Below are 25,096 nucleotides of genomic sequence, written 5' to 3' on the forward strand. Positions count from 1 at the left end.
GTGAAGAGACAAATACTGTACACAATACTCCAGATGTGGTTTCACCAATACCCTGGGCAACTGAAGCATATCCTCCCTGCTTTTGTAATAATTTCTCCTCCCAATAAACAACTGCATTCTGTTAGGTTTCCTCATTACTTGCTGCACCTTCATGCACATTAGAGCTCTGCAATCTCTTACCATTTAGATAATGGGGCTGGTTTAGCACACTGGGCTAAATCGCTGGTTTTTAAAGCAGACCAAGGCAGGCCAGCAGCACGGTTCAATTCCCTTACCAGCCTCCCCGAACAGGAGCCGGAATGTGGCGACTTTTCACAGTAACTTCATTGAAGCCTACTCGTGACAAGCGATTTTCATTTCATTCATTTTTCATTTCATTTTCATTTCATTTCATTTTTTCATAAGCTTTTTCATTCTTCCTGCCAAGATGGACAGTTTCACATTTGCCCACATTATACTGCATTTGCCAGATTTTCTTTTGTCCGCTCACTTAACCTATCTATGCCTCTTTGTAGCCTCCTTATGCACTCTTCACAATTTAACTTTCCTACCTATCTTTGTGTCGTCAGCAAATTTAGCAAACATACCTCAGGTCCCTTTATCATCTGTAAATTGTGAAAAGTTGAGGCCCCAACATTGATCTCTGTGGCACACCACTCATCACATCCTGCCAACCAGAAAAAGACCCACATATGTCAACTCTGCTTCCTGTTAGCTAGCCAATCTTTAATCCATGGCAGAGGATGGATGGCCTCGATCTTTGATACAAAGAAATCTCTGAGCTTATTGCACTTACAGTTGGACGTGAGGGCAGAGGAGGCAGAAGGGGATTTAAGAATGCAACTTGAGGTAGAATAAATAAGTTGGGAATGATCTTTGCAATCTCGGATGATCTGAGAACATTGAGCAGGACCTGATAATACTTACATGACCCAGCCTGATTTTGCAGTGGATGATTAAATTAGTTATCAGCCATAGCCTTTCAAATCTGCTTCATTTTGACTTGAGGAATTAGAGACCCATGCAGGGGAAGAAATGGAGGGCCAAAGACTAAACAGTTAGGATTTTGACAGTGCAGTTGTAAGTGAATTGCAGGATTCTTTGCAGTAGCAGATACAGAAGGAGGGAAGTTTGAGGCACTGGAAGGGGATGTGGGTGGAGTGGGATACAAAGAATTGACAAGAGTTGGCATCATCTGTGATAAATGTGATCGGACTAGTAAGAGCATGAGAGATGGTAAAATCAATGGATTGGCTGCCTAAATGGGTCGGGGAGGTTACTTGAGGAAGGATGAAAGCGTTGTACACTTGGAGGAGAGAGATCAGGATGACTTGGATCATCAGGGATGAGAAGTTATTCAATTCAGAGGCTGAGGAAGGAGAGCAGTGAACATTGAGAAAACATTTTTACGTACTGAGGAGTGTAGTGAAGAACAGATATTTTGAATGAGAGGTGAGGTGAGGGGACTGGAGTAAGACAAGATGCTCATCGACCTAGAAGATGCCAGGCAATGAAGGACACAGGCCATGGTGAGATTTTTGCCCTCTACCACTGCAGCAGTCTTGACTGGAGAAGTCGTGAAGGAATAACCAGGTGGAGCAATTTCATTAAGGGGCAAAGATGTCATCACTCCTCAGCTACGTTTCCATTAAGGGCGCCATGTTGATGCATCATCCATAGTTAGTTCATGGCTGGCAACAGTCTTGTTTACAAGTGAATGGACATTCAGAAGTGTGAGCAGTGGTCGGGGTGAGCTCAACAAAAAGGAGATTTTACGGTTTTCCTCCAGAGATAGGCTGGGCCCAGGTTCTGAATTGATGCTTCAAACTCATCTCTTATTACTTATGCTGCGTACATTTGTGTACAGAATACTCCGGTTGCTAACCGTGCCCATATGCCCTGATGGCATTTTTCTCTCACTATTTGACTTTTTAAAAATAAATTTAAAGTGCCCTATTTTTTTTTTCCAATTAAGGTGCAATTTAGCGTGGCCAATCCACCTACCCTGCGCATCTTTGGGTTGTGGGGATGAGACCCAAGCAGACACGGGGAGAATGTGCAAACTCCAAACTTTCAAGATAAAGATAGATAGTTTTTTTGAGAATAAAGGAATAAAGAGTTATGGTGTTCGGACCGGAAAGTGGTGCTGAGTCCACAAAAGATCAGCCATGATCTCATTGAATGGTGGAGCAGGCTTGAAGAGCCAGATGGCCTACTCCTGCTCCTAGTTCTTATGTTCTTACGTTATGTTCCACACTGACAGCGACCGGGGGCTAGGATTGAACCCAGGTCTTCGGCACCGTGAGACAGCAGTGCTAAGCCGCCCTACTTTGGACAATTTAATATGGTCTGATTTTTCATCACTCCTTTATCATTGCAAGTTTTTTGTGCAATATATTTCTGTGACCTTTTCTGTTCCTTGATTATTTATGCTTTCTTTATCTTTTTATGTACTCTGACTTTTGCTCTCAGCTTCTCTTGATTTTATCTTTCGGTTACTACTATTTGCACTACCTCCTCACTGACTGGTTCAAAATCCTTTTTACATTTCTCTTTATCCTTTGTTCCAGCCCAGTTCAGGTGCCACTGTCCCATGAAGAGAGGAAATTGCTGGGGCCTTGCAGTAATCTTTGTGTCCTCATTGGCTACAGGTGAAGTTCCAGAGGACTGGAGAATAGCCAATGTTGTTCCATTGCTTAACAAGGGCAGCAGGGATAATCCAGGAAATTATAGGCTGATGAGCCTTACTTCAGTGGTAGGGAAATTATTGGAAAAGATTCTTAGTGATAGGATTTACTAACATTTGGAAATAAATGGACTTATTAGTGATGGACAGCATGGTTTTGTGAAGGAGAGGTCGTGCCTCGCTAATTTGATTGAGTTTTTCGAGGAAGTGACAGATGATAGATGAGGGAAAGATGGTAGATGTTGTATACATGGACCTCAGTAAAGCATTTGACAAGGTACCTTATGTTAGACAGGTAAAAAAGGTGAAGTCACATGGGATCAGAGGCGAGCTGCAAGTTGGATACAGAACTGGCTTGGGCACAGAAGACAGAGGGTAGCTGTAGAACGGTGCTTTTCTGAATGGAATGCTGTGACAAGCAGCGTTCCACAGGGATCAGTTCTGGGGCCTTTGTTGTTCGTGGTGTATATAAATGATTTGGAAGAAAATGTAGCTGGTCTGATTAGTAAGTTCGCAGACGACACAAAAATTGGTGGAGTTGCGGATAGTGAAGAGAATTGTCAGAGGATACAGCAGGATATAAATTGTTGAAGACTTGGGCGGAGAAATGGCAGATGGAGTTTAATCCGGACAAAGTGTGAGGAAGTTGGAAGGCCCAAAGCATGTAGGAATTACACAATAAATGGTAGAACTCTTGCGAGGACTGACAGGCAGGGAGACAGGCAGAGAGATCTGGGCGTACATGTCCACCGATCACTGAAAGTGGCAACGCATGTGGATAAGGTGGTCAAGAAGCCACACGGGAGACTTCCGGGTGCGGCGATGACCAGCTGAGTCGCACGTTTCGGCAGCTCCCGGTGAAACGGACTTTTGGGCTCTTGATAGGAGCCCCAACGGCAATTTTGACGGCTAAAAACACTGTGCGGTAAACCAGAAGGGAATCCCCCCTGGATACGGATGAAAAAAGGAGGAGTAAGTGGCCAGATTGCAGTGGATCCTTTAGAACAGCGGCAAGGAAGACAAGCAAAAACCAAGATGGCGTCGGAAGGTGGCAGTTTAACATGGGGCCCTGAACAACAAGAGTTCTTGAAATGCTGTGTGGAAGAGCTCAAAAAGGAAATGAATAAAGAGCTGTTGGCCCCGATACTACAGGCGATCGAAGGGCTAAAGGAGGAACAAAAGACCCAGGAGCGAGAGCTTCGGGTCGTGAAGGCAAAGGCAGCCGAGAATGAGGACGACATACAGGGCCTGGTGGTGAAGACGGAGACGCATGAGGCACATCAGAAACGATGTGTGGAAAGGTTGGAGGCACTGGAGAACAACGCAAGGAGGAACAACCTGAGGATTCTTGGTTTTCCTGAAGGTGCGGAGGGAGCGGACGTCGGGGCATATGTGAGCACGATGCTGCACTCGTTAATGGGAGCGGAGGCCCCGGCGGGTCCATTGGAGCTGGAGGGAGCATACCGAGTGATGGAGCGAGGACGGAGAGCAGGAGAAATTCCCAGAGCCATAGTGGTGAGATTCCTCCGTTTTAAGGATAGAGAGATGGTCCTTAGATGGGCAAAGAAAACTCGGAGCAGTAAATGGGAGAACGCGGTGATCCGCGTTTATCAAGACTGGAGTGCGGAGGTGGCGAGAAGGAGGGCGAGCTTTAATCGGGCCAAGGCGGTGCTTCATAAAAAGAAGATAAAATTTGGAATGCTGCAACCGGCAAGACTGTGGGTCACATATCGAGGGAGGCACCACTACTTTGAGACGGCGGATGAAGCGTGGACTTTTATTGTGGAAGAAAAACTGGAATGAGCGGGTTATTAAAAAGAACATTTGAACAAAGTGGTGGGGCGAATGTGGGGGGCGACGAGGGGGGTTAAAAAGGGGGAAAGAGGAGTTTTATGTACTAATCCTGCGATGTGGTAACTTTTTTCTCTTCCACAGGTGGTGATGGGGGAGGAGGGGAGGTGGAGGAGATGGGGCGTTGGCCATTGGGGGCGGGGCCAAGGGAGAAGCGCGGGCTTGGTTCCCGCGCTATGATAATCATGGCGGGAATAGAGAAGCAGGAAGGAGGGGGCGTCGCACGGTGCAAGCCGAGGTCGCGGGGGGAAGCCGAGGTCGGCCAGAGTTTGCTGACTTCTGGGAGCACCATGGGGGGAGTAATTACGCTAGCGGGGGATCTAGCGGGGGGGGGGGGGGGCGGGGGTGGTGGGAGGGGGGAATTACTGGGTTGCTGCTGCTGGGGAGAGGGGGGAAGCTGGTATGGGAGGGGATGGGCGGGGGGGCACCGCCTGGGGGAGATACAGCTGCGTGGGAACCGGGTGAGGAGCTGGAAAAAGGGGATGGCTAATCGACAAGGGGGAGTGGGGGGGGTAGGAAGCCCCCCAACCCGGCTGATCACGTGGAACGTGAGAGGGCTGAATGGGCCGATAAAGAGGGCACGGGTACTCGCACACCTTAAGAAACTTAAGGCAGATGTGGTTATGTTACTGGAAACGCACCTGAAACTGATAGACCAGGTTAGGCTACGCAAAGGTTGGGTGGGGCAGGTGTTCCATTCGGGGCTAGATGCGAAAAACAGGGGGGTGGCTATATTAGTGGGGAAGCGGGTAATGTTCGAGGCAAAGACTATAGTGGCGGATAACGGGGGCAGATACGTGATGGTGAGTGGCAAACTACAGGGGGAGACGGTGGTTTTGGTAAACGTATATGCCCCGAACTGGGATGATGCCAATTTTATGAGGCGGATGCTAGGACGCATTCCGGACCTAGAGATGGGAAAGCTGATAATGGGGGGAGATTTTAATACGGTGTTGGAACCAGGGCTGGATAGGTCGAAGTCCAGGACTGGAAGGAGGCCGGCAGCAGCCAAGGTACTTAAAGATTTTATGGAGCAGATGGGAGGTGTAGACCCGTGGAGATTTAGCAGACCTAGGAGTAAGGAGTTCTCGTTTTTCTCCTATGTCCATAAAGTCTACTCGCGAATAGACTTTTTTGTGCTGGGAAGGGCGTTGATCCCGAAGGTGAGGGGAACGGAGTATACGGCTATATCCATTTCGGATCACGCTCCACACTGGGTGGACTTGGAGATAGGGGAGGAAACAGGAGGGCGCCCACCCTGGAGAATGGACATGGGACTAATGGCAGATGAGGGGTTGTGTCTAAGGGTGAGGGGGTGCATTGAAAAGTACTTGGAACTCAATGATAATGGGGAGGTCCAGGTGGGAGTGGTCTGGGAGGCGCTGAAGGCGGTGGTTAGAGGGGAGCTGATATCAATAAGGGCACATAAAGGGAAGCAGGAGAGTAAGGAACGGGAGCGGTTGCTGCAAGAAGTTTTGAGGGTGGACAGACAATATGCGGAAGCACCGGAGGAGGGACTGTACAGGGAAAGGCAGAGGCTACATGTAGAATTTGACTTGCTGACTACGGGCACTGCAGAGGCACAATGGAGGAAGGCACAGGGTGTACAGTACGAATATGGGGAGAAGGCGAGCAGGTTGCTGGCACACCAATTGAGGAAAAGGGGAGCAGCGAGGGAAATAGGGGGAGTGAGGGATGAGGAAGGAGAGATGGAGCGGGGAGCGGAGAGAGTGAATGGAGTGTTCAAGACATTTTATAAAAAATTATATGAAGCTCAACCCCCGGATGGGAGGGAGAGAATGATGGGCTTCTTGGATCGGCTGGAATTTCCCAAGGTGGAAGAGCAGGAAAGGGTGGGACTGGGAGCACAGATCGAGGTAAAAGAAGTGGTGAAAGGAATTAGGAGCATGCAGGCGGGAAAGGCCCCGGGACCGGATGGATTCCCAGTCGAATTCTATAGAAAATAGGTGGACTTGCTCGTCCCGGTATTGACGAGGACCTTTAATGAGGCAAAGGAAAGGGGACAACTGCCCCCAACTATGTCTGAAGCAACGATATCGCTTCTCTTAAAGAAGGAAAAGGACCCGCTACAATGCGGGTCCTATAGACCTATTTCCCTCCTAAATGTAGATGCCAAGATCCTGGCCAAGGTAATGGCAATGAGAATAGAGGAATGTGTCCCGGGGGTGGTCCACGAGGACCAAACTGGGTTTGTGAAGGGGAGACAGCTGAACACGAATATACGGAGGCTGTTAGGGGTAATGATGATGGCCCCACCAGAGGGGGAAACGGGGATAGTAGTGGCGATGGATGCCGAGAAAGCATTTGATAGAGTGGAGTGGGATTATTTGTGGGAGGTGTTGAGGAGATTTGGTTTTGGAGAGGGGTATGTTAGATGGGTGCAGCTGTTGTATAGGGCCCCGATGGCGAGCGTGGTCACGAATGGACGGGGATCTGCATATTTCCGGCTCCATAGAGGGACAAGGCAGGGATGCCCTCTGTCCCCATTATTGTTTGCACTGGCGATTGAGCCCCTGGCGATAGCGTTGAGGGGTTCCAAGAAGTGGAGGGGAGTACTTAGAGGAGGAGAAGAACACCGGGTATCTTTGTATGCGGACGATTTGTTACTATACGTGGCAGACCCGGCGGAGGGGATGCCAGAAATAATGCGGATACTTGGGGAGTTTGGGGATTTTTCAGGGTATAAATTGAACATGGGGAAAAGTGAGTTGTTTGTGGTGCATCCAGGGGAGCAGAGTAGAGAAATAGAGGACCTACCGTTGAGAAAGGTAACAAGGGACTTTCGTTACCTGGGGATCCAGATAGCCAAGAATTGGGGCACATTGCATAGGTTAAATTTAACGCGGTTGGTGGAACAAATGGAGGAGGATTTCAAGAGATGGGATATGGTATCCCTGTCACTGGCAGGGAGGGTGCAGGCGGTTAAGATGGTGGTCTTCCCGAGATTCCTCTTTGTGTTTCAGTGCCTCCCGGTGGTGATCACGAAGGCTTTTTAAAAAAGGATTGAAAAGAGCATCATGGGTTTTGTGTGGGCCGGGAAGACCCTGAGAGTGAGGAAGGGATTCTTACAGCGTAGCAGGGATAGGGGGGGGGCTGGCACTACCGAGCCTAAGTGAGTATTATTGGGCCGCTAATATTTCAATGGTGAGTAAGTGGATGGGAGAGGAGGAGGGAGCGGCGTGGAAGAGATTAGAGAGGGCGTCCTGTAGGGTGACTAGCCTACAGGCTATGGTGACAGCCCCATTGCCGTTCTCACCGAGGAACTACACCACAAGCCCGGTGGTGGTGGCTACAGTGAAGATTTGGGGACAGTGGAGACGGCATAGGGGAAAGACTGGAGCCTTGGGGGGGTCCCCGATAAGAAACAACCATAGGTTTGCCCCGGGGGGAATGGATGGAGGATATGGAATGTGGCAAAGAGCAGGAATAACGCAACTGAAAGATCTGTTTGTGGATGGGAAGTTCGCGAGTCTGGGAGCGCTGACTGAGAAATATGGGTTGCCCCAAGGGAATGCATTCAGGTATATGCAACTGAGGGCTTTTGCGAGGCAACAGGTGAGGGAATTCCCGCAGCTCCCGACACAAGAGGTGAAGGACAGAGTGATCTCAAAGACATGGGTGGGGGATGGTAAGGTGTCAGATATATATAGGGAAATGAGGGACGAGGGGGAGACTATGGTAGATGAACTAAAAGGGAAATGGGAAGAAGAGCTGGGGGAGGAGATCGAGGAGGGGCTGTGGGCAGATGCCCTAAGCAGGGTAAACTCGTCGTCCTCGTGTGCCAGGCTAAGCCTGATTCAGTTTAAGGTATTACACAGGGCGCATATGACTGGAGCACGGCTCAGTAAATTTTTTGGGGTGGAGGATAGGTGTGCGAGGTGCTCGAGAAGCCCAGCGAATCATACCCATATGTTTTTGGTCATGCCCGGCACTACAGGGGTTTTGGATGGGGGTGACAAAGGTGCTTTCAAAAGTAGTGGGGGTCCGGGTCGAACCAAGCTGGGGGTTGGCTATATTTGGGGTTGCACAAGAGCCGGGAGTGCAGGAGGTGAGAGAGGCCGATGTTTTGGCCTTTGCGTCCCTAGTAGCCCGGCGCAGGATATTGTTAATGTGGAAAGAAGCCAAGCCCCCGGGGGTGGAGACCTGGTTAAATGACATGGCAGGGTTTATAAAGCTAGAGCGGATTAAGTTCGTTCTAAGGGTGTTGGCTCAAGGGTTCACCAGGCGGTGGCAACCGTTCGTCGAATACCTCGCAGAAAGATAGATGGAATGGAAAAAAGAAGGCAGCAGCAGCAGCCCAGGATCGGAGGGGGGGGGAGAGGAACCAGAAGGACTCTCAGGGTTGTTAATATATACTGTATAATATGTATAGGTCGTTGCGACAGATAATTATATATTGGACTGTTAAATTATATTTTTGGAGAGTGTTACTTGTGATAAGGCAGTTGCCAATTAGGGTTAGTTTTCATTTTTGTTATTTATTATTTATTCATTTTTTGTTTATAAAATAGGTCATTGTTATTTGTGTTGTTATAATATTGTGTAAAGGATGCACAATGTACTGTGTTGGTTGACCAAAAATTTTCAATAAAATATTTATTAAAAAAAAGAAGCCACACGGCATGCTGGCCTTCATCAGTCGGGACATTGAATATAAAAATTGGCAAGTCATGTTGCAGCTATACAGGACCTTAGTTAGGCCTCATTTGGAATATTGTGTACCAAAAGAATGTGGATGTTTTGGAGAGGGTTCAGAAGTGGTTTACTTGGATGTTACCTGGTATGGAGGGCATTAGCTATGAGGAGAGGTTAGATAAAGTAGGTCTGTTCTCACTGGAACGACAGAGGTTGGGAGGCGACCTGATAGAGGTCTACAGGATTGAGTGGTATGGACAGAGTGGATCGTCAGATGCTCTTTCCAAGGGTAGGAGAGTCAAGTATTAGGGGACATAGTTTTAAAGTGTGTGGGGAAAAGTTTAGAACAAATGTGCGAGGCAAGTTTTTTTTACACAGAGGGTGGTAAATATATGGAGCGTGCTGCCTGGAGAGGTGGTGGGAGCAGGTACGATAGTGGCATTTAAGGGGCATCTAGACAAAAATATGAATAGGGTGGGAATGGAAGGATACGGACCCCGTACGTGCATACGGTTTTAGTTTAGGCAGGTACCATGGTCGGCACAGGCTTGGAGGGCTGAAGGGCCTGTTCCTGTGCTGTATTGTTCTTTGTTCTTTGAAATTGGATAACTGCTTTCCACAAAAGTCTTCCAGCAATGTATTTTTTCCTAACCTGTTTATCGCTGTGATTTAGTAAGTGGCTTGTATAGTAATCTGGAGGTTGCCACCCATGGGGTCCTTTTTAATTTAACGCCTGGCTCCTGATGCTGCCCTAGAAGAATTTACTTCCTGATCTTTACTGCATCATTGGTTTTATGGATCACAACAACTGATTTTATCACAGTCCTGATCTTCGTCTGCACTGCTATCTCCTGCGCCCACAAGTTTGGCAAGTGTCTGGGATTCTGGATTAAAAATTCCCATTATTGCAGTACGGTATGTTTCATGTTTTTCTCCCTGCTCCCAGAAGAACAATTATGTCCTTTTATTCAATAGGAGCACGAAACATCTATCACCAATTGTTTATGAGCAGTCTGCTCATGGATCTGAAAAGCAAAAAGCTATTTGCAGTTCGATTTGCAAAAGTAAGTGCAGTATTGAGTTACTTTGTGTAGTAAAGATTTACATAGTTTTGATCCATTAACTGAAAAAAGTTTTTATTCTTTGTCTTCATAATGTGTATCTGCCTTTAACTTGCTCAATATTACTTTTGTTTGTTAATTAGTGGCATTAACTGTTTTGATGCTGTTAAATAGTGGGCTCTTTTTTTTACTGCTGAAATAACATTCACTTCCAAGAAGTGTAGTGAGGAAAATAAGCATTATCTTTTTTGATAGCAGTAAATAATTTTTGCTTTCCTGTATCTAATACGTCAAAGTAATAATTTGAAATTAGGATAAGTTTGCACAGAAACAGATAATTAAGATGTGTTTAAAACTTGATTTATCTATGATTAATGTACTTGTACAAAAACTGGCTAAATAGGGTTGCAATTATTATGTTTTGTGTTTTCAATTTAATCATTCTTAATTGTGGTAACATTGTTCCATTTATTGCATTCTTCTGTAATTTATTTCTGTTAAAAAATTTATGACCTGAACTACAAAGGAACTAAATTAGTCTCCTAGTTAGAAATGGCTACTCTTAGTTTGAAATGTGCAGGGAATTTCCGGTGTTGCACCCTGTCCTCTCATCTCTTGGACCTGGGTTTGAGTCCAACTGGATTGATGGAATGAAAGGGCACTCTCTCTCTCCTGGCTGTTTGGCTTTTGCAGTCTTCTACCAGATGACTGATAATTTCAGTACTAAACTCCCAACACTTGTGACAATAAAGATTAATTATTATTCTGTGCCAGGTTGGCAGTCTCATTCAGATCACAAGATTAGTTGTCGTGGGGAAGATCACAAAATTTTTTAGTGTGGGTAAGTGCAATGGAGTCAGGAGAAGAGAATCTCAAGGGTGGTGCTATGGTACCTTGGCATGCATGACCTTGACTCAGCTTGATGCTGATTCCAGGTGGCAATAGCTGATCAAATATATTGTCTCCCAGGAGTGACATTCTTGGCTAAAACCTAGACATATGCAAAAGTCAACCTGTGCCTTCATACCTATCCAAACAAACATGTTCTCTAATGGCTGTATATTTGTTAATTCAATTTAAAATTGAGACCCACGAAAAGTGATGCAACAGGCAGAAATGATGCAAGTCAAGTGATGCATTTCTTTAAAATTCATTAATTTGGATTAAGTAAATTTGTTTGTGGACATGGACAAAATACTTTTTTTTTATCCCTTCTCATAAAATCTGCACTGAAGAATGTTTGCCCTCCACCGTTTCAGGAAACTTAATGGTTAGAAGTAGAATCAGTATTTAATTCTGAGGACAGTCTGGACATGACCTGGAGGTGAATTTATCTTGTTGTTTAGAATTACCCACAGTTGCAGAGAGATTTTATGGAGGATGATCACGAGCGGGTAGTGTCAGTGACCGCTCTGTCTGTCCAGCTCTTCACTGTCCCAACTTTGGTAAGTACAATGTGTTTTCATTCAAGTCATTTGTCCACCACCTTGCTTCTTCTCTGCCTTTTCATTAGAACTATGAGAGGTTGCAGACTGACTATGTGAATGATGACCACGACAGAGAGTTCTCGGTTACCGACCTTTCAGTGCAAATTTTTACAGTCCCGTCCTTGGTGAGTAGTGATTTGAATTTGACCAAGGACACTAAGATGTTTTGGTGGCATAACTGTGTGAAAATTGATTTTCTGGGATTCTTCTCAGTGGACCAGCAGGTTAAGGATAGTTCTGAGCCATGGAGATCAGGAAGGTTCCAGGTTTGCAGTTGATCTGTAGTGTTTAAGCTGCTCTCAGTTGAAGTAGCAGGTTAGACTCAGGATTTCTTAATTGTGGGGGAGTGTGGTGAGTAAACCCAGCGCTCTTACTCAATGGCGCCTGGTATCATTTCTTCTAACCTCCCGTCTGTTAATGACCATTGGGTTCACACTTAAAGAACAGCCAATTAAACAAGGTACAAAGGGTACAGTTTGCAGGTGAAAATAAACTCCAGTAATGATATACATCTTGAAGAACGAACTGTGGAAGAGAAAAAGGAGTTGGAATTCTGATTACTGTTGGCCTAATCTCATCAGCTAGGCTTCATTGGTAATCGTTTCCTCTACACCTTTTAAAAATCTTCTGAAAATATATCTGTTTGGCCAACTGTATGCTTCTCTCTCCTAAATCTACTGGACAGGCTTGGCACCCAATCTTTTCTTCTGTGAAGCACATTGAGACTTTTCTTTTCTCCTTTGAAGGCATGATATCAATGCAATTCATTGCTGTATTTACGGCTGCACAAGAACACAAGAATTATGAGTAGGAGTAGGCCATTTAGGCCTTGAAGCCTACTTCGCCATTTGATTCATAATCTATCCAATTTAGCCTTGAATATATTCAAAGCCCCATCTTTCACTGTTCTTGGGAAGAGAATTCCACAGACAAATATCCTTAGAGAGAAGAAATTTCTCTTCACCTCAGTCTTGAATGGGAGATCCCTAATTTCTAGCTTGTCTCCTAATTCTAGACTCCCCCACAGATGGAAACATCCATTCAACATCCACCTGTCAACTTCCCTCAGGATCTTGTATGTTTCGATGAGATCACTTCTCATTCTTCTCAACTTCTCAACCTTTCTCCCAACGTGCTCAACCTTTCCTCATAAAATAATCCCCTCATCTCAACAATCAGTTGAGTGAACCTTTTCTGAACTGCTAATGAAATTATATCCTTTCTTAAGTAAGGAGACCATAATTGTACACAGTCCTCCAGTTACAGTCTTACTGAGGCCTGAACAGCTGGAGCAACACTTTCCTTCTTTTATACTTGATGCCCCTTGCAATAAATGCCAACATTCCAATTTCCTTTCAACTCACTTGCTGCACTTCCATATTCACTTCTTGTGATTCACACCAGGAAACCCAGATCACTGGTACATTGAGAGTGCTGCAGTTTCTCCCTATTTAAATAATGTACTACTTTATTATTCTTACTGCCAAAGTGAACAAGTTCACATTTTCCCATACAGGGTATTATCATCTGCCAAATTAACCAATCTAAATCCCCTTGTACGTTTTATGTCCTCTTGACAACTTATTTTCCTGCATATTTTTATGTCATCAGCAAACTTATTTGGTCCCTTCATCCAAGTAATTGGTATAGATTGTAAATAATTGAGGCATCAGCACTGATCCCTGTGGCACTCCAGACGTTACAGCTTGCCAACTAGAAAATTACCCATTTAATTGTGTCCTCTGCTTCCTTTTACTCGGCTGCCTGTGAGCTCAATACAGTGCATCAGTATCTCAGGATACTGCAACTAAAATTGTCCCAGCCTGCAGTGTTTTGATTGATCTGTCTCTAGAGCAGTAAAATAAATAAAGTCCTGCATTCCCTTGTTTAATGAACAGGACATGACTTTTCATTTGGAATATGCTCAAGGGACTGAATAGGCTACTCGTGTTCATATGCTGTGGAATACCTTTTACCAATTGGACCATTGTTAATGTCTAGCTCAAATATAAAAGTAAATGCAAGAAAACGCAGAGTGAGAAGACTGTTGGCGTGTTCAAACTCTTAAGCGGCCTATGCTCACTGTTCCACTACTCATCTGCTCTCTTGAAGGTGATTGTGCCAAGTTGTTTCCTGTCTCATTCAGCACAAGTGATTGTGCAACTCTTGAAAAGTAATATTGCATCATTTACCCATGAGTATTTTGTGTTGGATAGAGGGAGAAAATGCAATTTTTAGTGGAGCCGCGGAAGATATGAAAATTGAGAGTCTCACCGATGCAAAATGTTGGAGAAGTTGATAGAATCATAGAATTTACAGTGCAGAAGGAGGCCATTCGGCCTATCGAGTCTGCACCGGCCCCTTGGAAAGAGCACCCTACCTAAGCCCACGCCGTAACCTTTTTTGGACACTAAGAGCAATTTAGCATAGCCAATCTACCTAACCTGCACATCTTTGGGCTATGGGAGGAAACCCGTGCGCCCGGAGGAAACCCACGCAGACACCAAGAGAATATGCAGACTCCACACAGACAGTGACCCAAGCCGGGAATCGAACCTGGGACCCTGTAGCTGTGAAGCAACTGTGCTAACCACTGTGCTACTGTGCTGATGGAGGAAGCCTGAATGGCATACCAGGTGGTTTAACAGGCCTTTCCCCACTGGATGTTGGAGCACTGGTATACTTGTACTTTGTACACTGACATATGGGTTTCAAACCAGGCAAATCAGTGGGATGGAAATCTCTTTCTATTGTCTTTGAATACACTTTGTGATTAAAATTTCAGTAGCTTTTGCGAGCTCGTTATTTTTGGGATGAGTTACTGATCATCCTTGCATGGGGATGTAATTGAGGGTTTTCTGCCACATTGGGATTAAGACGTAATCATAGATTATCAGAGAATTTACAGTGCAGAAGGAGGCCATTTGGCCCATCGAGTCTGCACCGGCTCTTGGAAAGAGCACCCCACCCAAGGTCAACACCGCCACCCTATCCCCATAACCCAGTAACCCCACCCAACACTAAGGGCAATTTTGGACACTAATGGCAATTTATCATGGCCAATCCACCCTAACCTGCACATCTTTGGACTGTGGGAGGAAACCGGAGCACCCGGAGGAAACCCACGCACACACGGGGAGGATGTGCAGACTCCGCACAGACAGTGACCCAAGCCGGAATCGAACCTGGGTCCCTGGAGCTGTGAAGCAATTGTGCTATCCACAAGGCTACTGTGCTGCCCAATGCAGGAACATGGTAGTTTAATGGGTATAAAAATGTGTTGTTCCCCATCACCAGCATTTATGAAATGTTCTGGGCATGGTTGCCTTTATAGGATAGTCATCTGTTATAGCCACTGTTAACAGTCACTAATTAGTTCCAGTGGAAGTAAATAGAACATTTCCTCCATTAAATATATGTATATTATGTTGTACTTTTGTTGAGTTTCTGCCCAAAGGCAAGTCATTGGTGATTATTCTCTGAACTCGTGCCATGATTTTTAAAAAACTTATAGGTAGGGCAGGCAGACAGGCCCCAAGTCTACATTGGCTGGAACAAGGATTGAGCCCTATGCTGTTGGTGTTAATCTGATCCACATGGTAGCCAGTCAACTGAGCTATCCCCAAAATTTTGCATCACAGCTACTCAATTCAGCCTATATATATGTAGTACTTGTGTAATTTATTTGTACTTGACGGTTAGAATCACTGAAGAGCACTACAAAGCAGAGTGTCATGTGAGAGTGCCTTTAAGAAATGGGTGTTTATCAAATAGCTGCAGTGATGTCAGTGTGTGGGTGGAGCTGGGCTCTGCTCTGCTTTTACTTTCATTTTGAGCTGTGAGCTGGTTTTGGCTCTGTGTTTAGTTTCGCTTTGAGTTGGAGAGCTGCAGTCAAAGTAAGCAGATGTATACTGGTATCTCCCTACAAGCTAAAGAATGTCCAGCTCATTTGATGATTTCAAAGTAATACCTGTTTCTGTAGAGAATACAAACCAACTGTCTTTGTTAAAAAGTGTTTTGTCTTATGGATGTTGTTAGGAAAGTTACTAAGGGTTACCTATGGAATATTGTATTTAGGAAAGTATCAGTGTTTGTAGTTGATAAGATGTTTACTGTGTGTTTATAAAGTGTTAACTGAATTCATAGAATAAACATTGTTTTGTTTTAAAAATACTTTAGATCTCTGTTGCATCACACCTGTAAAGTGGGCTCTTGTGCCCCCCATAACCAAAATCTATTAAAAGTTGTGGGTTGGGTGAATCCCATGATATACTTTGGGGGTTCTCTAAACCCTGGTCCATAACAAGAGTGAATCTGACAAGATGATCTTGGATTAAGTGCCACCTGGTTATTACACCCATCAGGCAGGTCCTGTGGGTAACTGTAATTAATATATTGTATTCTGCATGACTTGTACTTACTCCAGAGTTTTAGTGGTGTGTATCAATCTGTCTGTTTGGCAGTTAACTTGAAACATTGCTAGCTAACAGCAGTGCAAGCAAAATGCTTCATTCTCTATTGAAGAGCTTTTTAAAAATAGTTAGCTTATGGAATTTAAATGCTTTCCATTGTATTTGGTAAAATTTGTTATTTGCAGTTCTCATTGAAACTTGTGGAAAACGATCTAAAATATATTGCTGGGGGCAGCATGTGGCGCAGTGGTTAGCACTGGGACTGCGGCGCTGAGGACCCAGGTTCGAATCCCAGCCCTGGGTCACTGTCCGTGTGAAGTTTGCAAATTCTCCCATGCCTGCATGGGTTTCACCCCCACAACCAAAGATGAGCAGGCTAGGTGGATTGGCCACGCTAAATTGCCCCTTAATTGGAGAAAAAATAATTAAGGTATTCTAAATTTATTAAAAAAAATATTGTTAACTGCTTTCACATTAGTGAATGAAATGCACTGCCAAGTGAGGTGGTTGAGGCAGATACGTTAGCGACCTTTAAGACTTATCCAGATAGGCACATGAACAGACTGGGTATAGAAGGATGCAGGCGGTTGGCCTAGATAGGACACGTGATCGGTGCAGGCTTGGAGGGCCTACGGGCCTGTTCCTGTGCTGTATTCTTTGTTCTTTATTGTTATACCATCTGGTGTGTAAACTCAAAGTCTGCCAATGTTTCCAACACATATCTCCTTCTGTACCCAGACCGAAAGATGCCTGATCTGTTACGAGTCAACCATGAGATTGTTCCCTGAGCTGGATTAAACAAAAATCTTATTCCTCATACAATACTAAATTGGGGAATAATTTTCTTGTCATCTTCCTCCTATTTCTAATCTTCTATAGGGACATAAAATTTAAAAGAAAGGGGCCAGGCCACTGCATTTTTTTGGGAAAATATTTTTATTCTGTTTTATGACATTTTGTACAGAAAACAAAACGAGAGCAACCCCCCCCACTCTACCAACTAACACCCCAATATCTCAAAGAATAGCCCCCCCAGCAGCTGGCGGTCACCAACTCTTTAAAATGAAGAATAAATAAACCCTACCTCTTGTGAAATACCTCAAGATAAACTTAACTGTCTCCAAATGCAAAAACTCCATCAGGTCCCCCAGCCATAGCAAGATGCTGGACAGAGAGGCTGACCTCCACCCCAATCAAATCCACTTATTGTCACAAGTAGGCTTCAAATGAAGTTACTGTGAAAAGCCCCTCGTCACCACATTCCGGCGCCTGTTTTGGGGAGGCTGGTACGGGAATTGAACCCGTGCTGCTGGCCTTGTTCTGCTTTACAAGCCAGCTGTTTAGGCCACTGTGCTAAACCAGCCCCCTTCACAAGATGAAGACCAAGATGTCTGTTCCTGTCTGCAGCTTCGGCAAATCTGACACCCGAAATGTGGCCCCCACAGGACTGGTCTTCAAATCCAAGTACAAGATCGCCCATATGGTGCTGAAAAACAGCCCCCAAAATGTCTCCAACTTGAGGCATGACCAGAACATAATGTACATGTTTGGCCGGACCTCTCCCACACTGCTCGCAAATGTGTTCTACACCCTCAAACAGCCGGCTCATCCTCGTCTGGTGAACCCGGTGCACCACCTTTAACTGTATTAACCCGAGCCTCGCACACAAGGTTGAGGCATTCGCCCTCCGCAACACCTCACACCACAAACCCTCCTCCAATGCCACGTGCAGCTCCTCCTCCCACTTGGTCGTAACCCCCTCCAGCGACTCCATCGCCTCCTCCAAAACCTTCCCATAAATCGCCGAGATTACCTCCACCCCATCACTGGCAACACCCCCTCCAAAATCGAGGAAGAAGGTGTCACCGGAAACGTCAAGAAAACCTTCCTGGCAAAGTCCTGTACCTGCATATACCTCAATGCCTCCCCCCAGGAATCCCAAACTTCTCTGTCAACCTCCAAACCTGCAAACTGCCCTTCCAAAAATAAGTCCTTAATTTCCATTACCTGCCGCACTTCGATTACCTGTAACCAAGCATCCAGTCTCACCAGTCCAAACACATGGCTCTCTTGAACCAGCATCAGCTTCGACCCTGCCCTAACTCAAAATGGTGCCAAAATTGCCTCTACATCTTCAGCGTGGCTGCCAGCACTTGACCACTCGAGTATTTCCCTGGGGCAAACTGGAGCGGCACTGTTGCCAGTGCCTGCAACCCCGACCCCCTACAAGAGCCTGCCTTCTAGCTCACCCACATTGCCTCTGGCTCCCTACCCCAGCACCACACCCTTCTCGCCGTTTGCCGTCCAATAGTAATACATCGCAATCAGAAGAACCAAACCCCTCAATTATCACCTTGAAGCACCGTCTTTGGAATCCTCGCCATCTTACACGCCCATACAAACCACAAAATCACCCCCATATAAAAAAAAAATCACCGTTGGCAAAATGACTGGTAAGCACTGGAATAAAAATAACAACAGCGCAAGATATTCATCTTTACCGCCTGCACTCGGCGTGCCAATGATAGACTGCCCCACCTCAACAAACTGCCTTGATCCTACCCACCAGGCTTGTAATATTCAATTTACGGAGCTGGGCCCAGTCCCGAGCCACCTGCACCCCCAGGTACCTGAATTGAGTGGTCACCACAGGAAATGGCAGTCTCCCAAAGCCAGCCGTAGAGGTAACCAAAAAGCACTCATTCTTCAAATTCAATTTATATCCTGAAAAAGCCCCAAAACGCCTGAGGACCCCCATTATATCCCCTACCGTGGGACTCGGGTTAGAAATATACAACAAAAGGTTGTCAGCACAGGGACACCTTGTGCTCCACCTCCGCCCCCTCACTATCCTCCTCCAATTATCCGAGCTCCTCAGTGCAATGGCCAAGCGTACTATCGCCAGCGCAAACAAAAGGGGGGGACATGGAACATCCCTGTCTCATTCCCTTTTGCAGCTGAAAATATCAAGGAGTTGACCTCATTTGTACGAAATGACCATGCCATAAACTTCAGCCCAATCCCAAACCACTCCAACACCACTCTACTCGCACAAACGCCTTCTCTGCACCCAACGCCACCACCAGCTCCCCGCCCTTCTGAAGGGAAAAGCACCACATTTAATAAACGCCGCACATTTGAGGATAACTACCTGCAAACCCTCTCTGATCCTTCCCAATCACCCGCGGAAGGCACCCCTCCAACCTCAGCAGTAACACTTTGGCAAGAGTTTTGGCATCCACATTTAACAGGGATATTGCCGATATGACCTGCACTGAGTCCTTATCTTTTTCAAACAACAGCAAAATAGATGCCTGTCCCATCGTCTCCGAGAGCGCCCCCATGGCCACTGAGTCCTCAAACATCTCTACCAACAGCGGCGCCAGCCTATCCAAAAACCGCTTTCAGAATTCCACCGGAAACCCATCCAGCCCCGGTGCTTTACCAATTTGCATTTTCTCCATCGCCGTCTGAACCTCCTCAATCCTCACAGGCCTTTCAAAGTTTCCCTCTTCTCCTCTCCTACTTTCGGACACCCCAGCCCCTCCAAGAACTCGCTCATATCCGACTCATCCCGCGGAGGCCTTCTTCAGCCAGAGAATGGTGGGTCTGTGGAATTCATTGCCACAGAGGGCGGTGGAGGCCGGGACGTTGAGTGTCTTTAAGACAGAAGTTGATAAATTCTTGATTTCTCGAGGAATTAAGGGCTATGGAGAGAGCGCGGGTAAATGGAGTTGAAATCAGCCATGATTGAATGGTGGAGTGGACTCGATGGGCCAAATGGCCTGACTTCCGCTCCTATGTCTTATGGTCTATACAATCTCTTATAAAACTCCTCAAATGCCCTGTTCACCTACTCCGGCGCCACCACCTGCCCTCCTCGCCCCATCCTGGATCTCGATAATCTCTCGCAAGGCCACTTGCTGGTGGAGCTGTCCCACCAACGAGTGACTGCTGTCCTCCCTATATTCGTACACCACGCCCGTTGTCCTCCTCAACTGGAGTACCGCTTTGATCAAAGCATTTATGTGCCTATTTGTTCAGGTTTCATCACATTTTAGCTTAATTTCTTTATTACAATAATATCATGCCAAAATATTTTGTTAGGGAAGGGACGAGGGGAGGTTTGATGTTGCTCCTTCGACTCATTGCTATGTGGGGAAATATCACTGCACTCTTATAATTAATATGATTGCATTTCAGGCTCGCATACTGATAACTGATGAAAACCTCATGACAACCATAATTCAAACTTTCATGGATCATTTGATGAGACAGCGGGATTCTCATGGCAGGTTTCAGTTTGAAAGATATACAGCCATACAGGCCTTCAAATTCAGGAGGGTGCAAAGTCTCATTGGTGATCTGAAGTAAGCGAGAAAAGTGAACATTTTTTAAGTTCTTTTGTAGAAATGCCTTTCAGAGCACCTGCTGAATGCCTCCTCTGACCAGTTCATCATTAAATTTAGTGATTGTATAAAAGTTATTTAAGAAATAACTAATGAAATAAAAAATAATTAATGTTTCCAGTTTTGCAGCAACATTAATGTAGATCATTAAAAAAAATGTGATGGTAGAATTGCCAGCTTTCGTAGCTCAACAAATATGTCTCCTGATGATGCACTGAGATTATGGGAATTAACTTTTAATCAGAATGACTTGGTATAAATCTGGTGGCTCATAATTTAAATAAACATTTTGGTAGCAAACTGCTACCATAACTTTTAATCTATATTTTAGTTATACACAGTGACCTGTTAAGATGTTGTGGGGCTGCTCTCACCTTGTTTCCTAGATGGGTCCAAGCTAATGCTTTATCAGTGAAAAGGAGGTTGATTTCTGATCAGAAATCCTCTCTATATCTACAGACCTTCACCTCGTGACATATCCACCCCTCCTTGTGGGGATCCATTAAATTCTACCTCAAGTTAGAAATGCAGCAATCGGTAAAACTAAAACAGCGTAGGCTTTGAATTTGGGGACAGCACGGTGGCACAGTATTCAGCACTGCCGCCTCATGGCGCTGTGGACCCGGTTCAATCCCGGCCCTGTGTGGAGTTTGCACATTCTCCCCGTGTCTGCGTGGGTTTCACCCCCACAACCCAAAGATGTGTAGGGTAGGTGGATTGGCCACGCTAAATTGTCCCTTAATTGGAAAAAAATAATTGGGTGCTCTAAAATAAAAATAAAAAGAATTTAGGAGCAGATGTTGGAAGGGTGCAACAAAGTCTGTTATGGCTTGGACGGCAGCACGGTACAAATATTTGGTATTTTCGGCAGATAAGGAGCAATGGTAACACAGTGTAGACTGTGGCAAAAGCAGAGAAACAGCTGTACTAGCCATCCACTGCAGCTGCCAAGCTGGTTAAATGTCTTTGATCCTCCTTGCTCCTGGGATTGTGCAAAAATAAGCCAGAGAGTGGGAGCAGCAGCACGCATCTTTTCCTCCTCCTCTGTACTCAGACTCTTTAGCTAGGATTTAGCCGTGAAATGTGACATACAGACATGTATTCAAATCCTACAGTGATGGGAAGTGGGTGAAGTGACGGGTGCATTCCCACTGGATGTTGTATAAGATGTACCTGTTGTAAAATTGGTACTATTAATGATACAAAATTTCTTCTATGCACTTCTGCACAAAGATAATCTTCTCCACATATTTTGCTCAATGCAGATGGACTGGTGATTTGCTCCCACTTTCCCAACATCATTTTATCGGAGGGGCACAAATCAATCTGTTCTTAAATTTTTCTTTGTTTCGTTGTGCAGCTCTTTGAGGATCTAGTTGAACTTTATATGTTTGGAATCTGATTTAATATTTTGTGATTAAAATTAGTGCAAATGTCTTATTTCTTCATCATAAACGTTCAACAAATTCCATCAATAAATTCAGCGCATATGCTGTTTTAGCTTTACTGATTACTGCATTTGTATCTTGTGCAGTATTTTTGGCAGTTTGTACAGTTATAATATTAAGACTGGAATAATTTGGTCATTTTTTTGCCATCGGAATGGAGTAGAAGTCCCCATTCTACTATAAAATCACTAAGTTGTAAAAATTCTGCATTTAACAGAGTGCTCTTTTCTTCACAGATATGTATTGGTTAGCAAACCCACAGAGTGGACTGACAAACTAAGGGAGAAATTTCTGGAGGGCTTTGAGGTGTTTTTGCAGTTATTAAAACGCATGCAGGTTGGTTCAGAATTTAAATTTCTTAAAAAGTCAGGAGAATAATAAACAGATAATTCATTCCAAAACAAAACAATTTCATTTTGGTGTAAATGCTATTTGATCTGAATTACTATTACCATTAAATTTCTTTACTGTTTTGATGCATATAAGTACATTTAAAAGAAATTGTTATCCTTAGCTTGCATAGCTTAAGCAAATAAGCTAAACAAGACCATAATAACTTCGGTCCGTGTCAATATTTGGGCTTTGGATTAATCCCTTTCAAAACTCAACAATAAGAATGTTCAAGCCAATTTGTCTTGATTGCCAATTGCATAATTTTTAAATTATATGATTGCCAATTATATAATTTTTAAAAAATGTTACTAATCAGTGGTCTTGGAAGGAGGGAGTATATGGGGGAAGAGGGAGGTCTGGCACTAAAAACTGTAAGTTCTGTCTTGGAGGGCATGCTCAATAAAGACAATAATTTGTTATTAATCCAAGTGGAAAAGCTGGATTTGTTTGAAATGTGCAAGATAGGTCCAAATGGTTTAAGAGTGGGAACCCATTATAAACATAATAGAGAGGAATGTAAGCACAGAGCTGCACATCCTGTAGTTTCAAGTTACACTTATGATGCCGAGGGGCATACATTTATCTCTTCAAATATATTCAACTTGCCTGTTCATTTATAAGATCCATTTTAAAACAAAAGGTCTTTGTGAGACTTGTGTTGGAAGAGAATGTTTTTATACAACACGCTACATTACTCAGGTTATGAGACAGCTCCTGAAAAAAAGTGATTTTTTTTTCAGTCAGCTTCCTTTACCCACCATGGTGTTTGAGCACATATTACTTTGAAGTTTGAAGAACTGGCACCATCTGTATATGAGATAACATCTTTTAACATCAATTGCTTGTCTTTTCATTCATTCTGGAGATGTACAGAATGGAGGTTAGCAAGTCCTCTTGACAGGACTTGAGTGGAAGGAGTATGATTAGAGGGTACACAGATGATCACTGGATGATGAAATTATTGTTTGGGGTGATTATGTAAAGAATTTTGCCAGATGCCTTTGGAGGCATTGCATTCTTCTGATATAACACTGCTTATCAAGGGAACACTCACTCCTTGGACCAATTTTGAACATGTTGGGAGCCTTTGTGAATTTGGCATTGGATAATGACAAAAAAACCATTTCATATTTCTAGTTAGGATCAGCTTGATTTGTGGTCTATTAATCATAGAATTCCTACAGTGCAGGAAAAGACCATTCGGCCCAACAAGTCTACACCAACCTTCTGATAGAGCATCGGCCCACTCCCCCACCCTATCCCCATAACCCCATGTAATCCATGGACACTGAGGGACAAGTTACAGTGGCCACTACGCCTAACCTGCACATCTTTGGGCTGTGGGAGAGAACCGGAGCACCCGGAGTAAACCCATGCAACATGGGGAGAATGTGCAAACTCCACACAGACAATCGCCCAAGGTCAGAACCAAACCCAGATCCCATGTGCTGTGGGGCAGCAGTGCTAACCACTGTGCCACCATGCTGCCCTACATTTCTGAGTGCTGTGGCCTCCTCATGGAAAAGGACAGCCACACTCCTTTTGGGTTTGTACTGAATTTTTGTTATTTATGTACTCTGTTGCAATGGAGCTGGAAAATGAAGTTGCCTGCCCTGTAAAGTTAACAAGGTTTCCTGAATAGAAATAATCATTCTAAAACATAAATTACACACACAGTTTCTCTTTCTGCAGTTTTGAGAATTTCCAGCATTTTCTGCTTTATTTTGCATAACATGTAACATTTAGCCAAAAAGGCCAAAATTCCATTTGCCTTCCTTATTACCTGATATAGCTGCATAATATTTTAATGAGAGTCATGTACGAGGACACCCAGATCCCTCTGCATCAAAACACTCTGAAGTTTCTCTCCATTTAGGTCATTTCCATTTTTCCGACCAAAATGGACAACCTCACACTTGTCCATGTTAAACTCCATCTGCCAAATTTTGGCTCACTTATTTAACTTATCTATATCCATTTATAAATGTCTTACTTCCTCATTGCACCTTACTATCCCCACCTATTTTAGTGTCAACTGCAAATTTGGCTATAGTACACTCTAACCCTACATACAAGTCATTAATATATATTGTAAATAGTTGGGGCCCACGGACCAAACTCGATGGCGCCCCAAACCCATTTATCCCGACTTTCTGTCGTCTATCGGTTAGTCAGTCTTCTATCTAAGCTAACAAATTACCTTAATCCCATTTGCAATTCTGTATTGAACTTTTGTGCAACACCTTTTCAAATGCCTTCTGGAAGTCAAGCTTTACGATACCTACAAGATGTCCATTATCCACTTGACTTGTTACATCTTCGAAGAGCTCTAGCAAATTAGTCAAACACAATTTACCCTTCATAATACCATGCTGACTCTGATGGATTACGTTTTGACTTTCCAAATCTCCTGTTATTACTTCCTTAAAATTGGGTTCTAACAATTTCCTAATGACAAATGTTTAACTAACTGGTGTATAGTTTCCTACTTTCTGCCTCCCTCCGTTTTTGAATAAGGATTTTTCCAATCTACTGGAACCTTTCCCGCATAAGGGGAATTTGGAATAAAGGTAATGTGGACACAAGTTGTTATTGTTGGCTAACTTATGATCAATCTTAGTTAACTATTTCTTTAAATAACTCCACATGTTCTGTAATTTTGTATTAACATTTGTGGCTAACATAAATTTCTT

The 25,096-nt window shown here is 44.4% G+C and overlaps 1 protein-coding gene across 3 annotated transcripts in view; it reads left to right on the forward strand.

The window, feature by feature from the left end:
• ubr2 (ubiquitin protein ligase E3 component n-recognin 2) overlaps nt 1–25,096 on the forward strand; it is a 231,668-nt gene that overhangs the window by 98,044 nt on the left and 108,528 nt on the right. For 2 of the 3 annotated variants that reach the window (XM_072510112.1, XM_072510130.1), the window contains exons 10-13: nt 10,169–10,257; nt 11,768–11,866; nt 20,357–20,523; nt 22,247–22,346. In XM_072510112.1, the coding sequence (XP_072366213.1) occupies nt 10,169–10,257; nt 11,768–11,866; nt 20,357–20,523; nt 22,247–22,346 (455 nt within the window). Of the gene's footprint in view, nt 1–10,168; nt 10,258–11,600; nt 11,700–11,767; nt 11,867–20,356; nt 20,524–22,246; nt 22,347–25,096 lie in introns of all 3 variants that reach the window. The other variant, XM_072510121.1, reaches the window with a different exon arrangement.

This window comes from Scyliorhinus torazame, chromosome 1 (genome assembly GCF_047496885.1).
Source record: "Scyliorhinus torazame isolate Kashiwa2021f chromosome 1, sScyTor2.1, whole genome shotgun sequence".
NCBI classification, from domain to species: domain Eukaryota; kingdom Metazoa; phylum Chordata; class Chondrichthyes; order Carcharhiniformes; family Scyliorhinidae; genus Scyliorhinus; species Scyliorhinus torazame.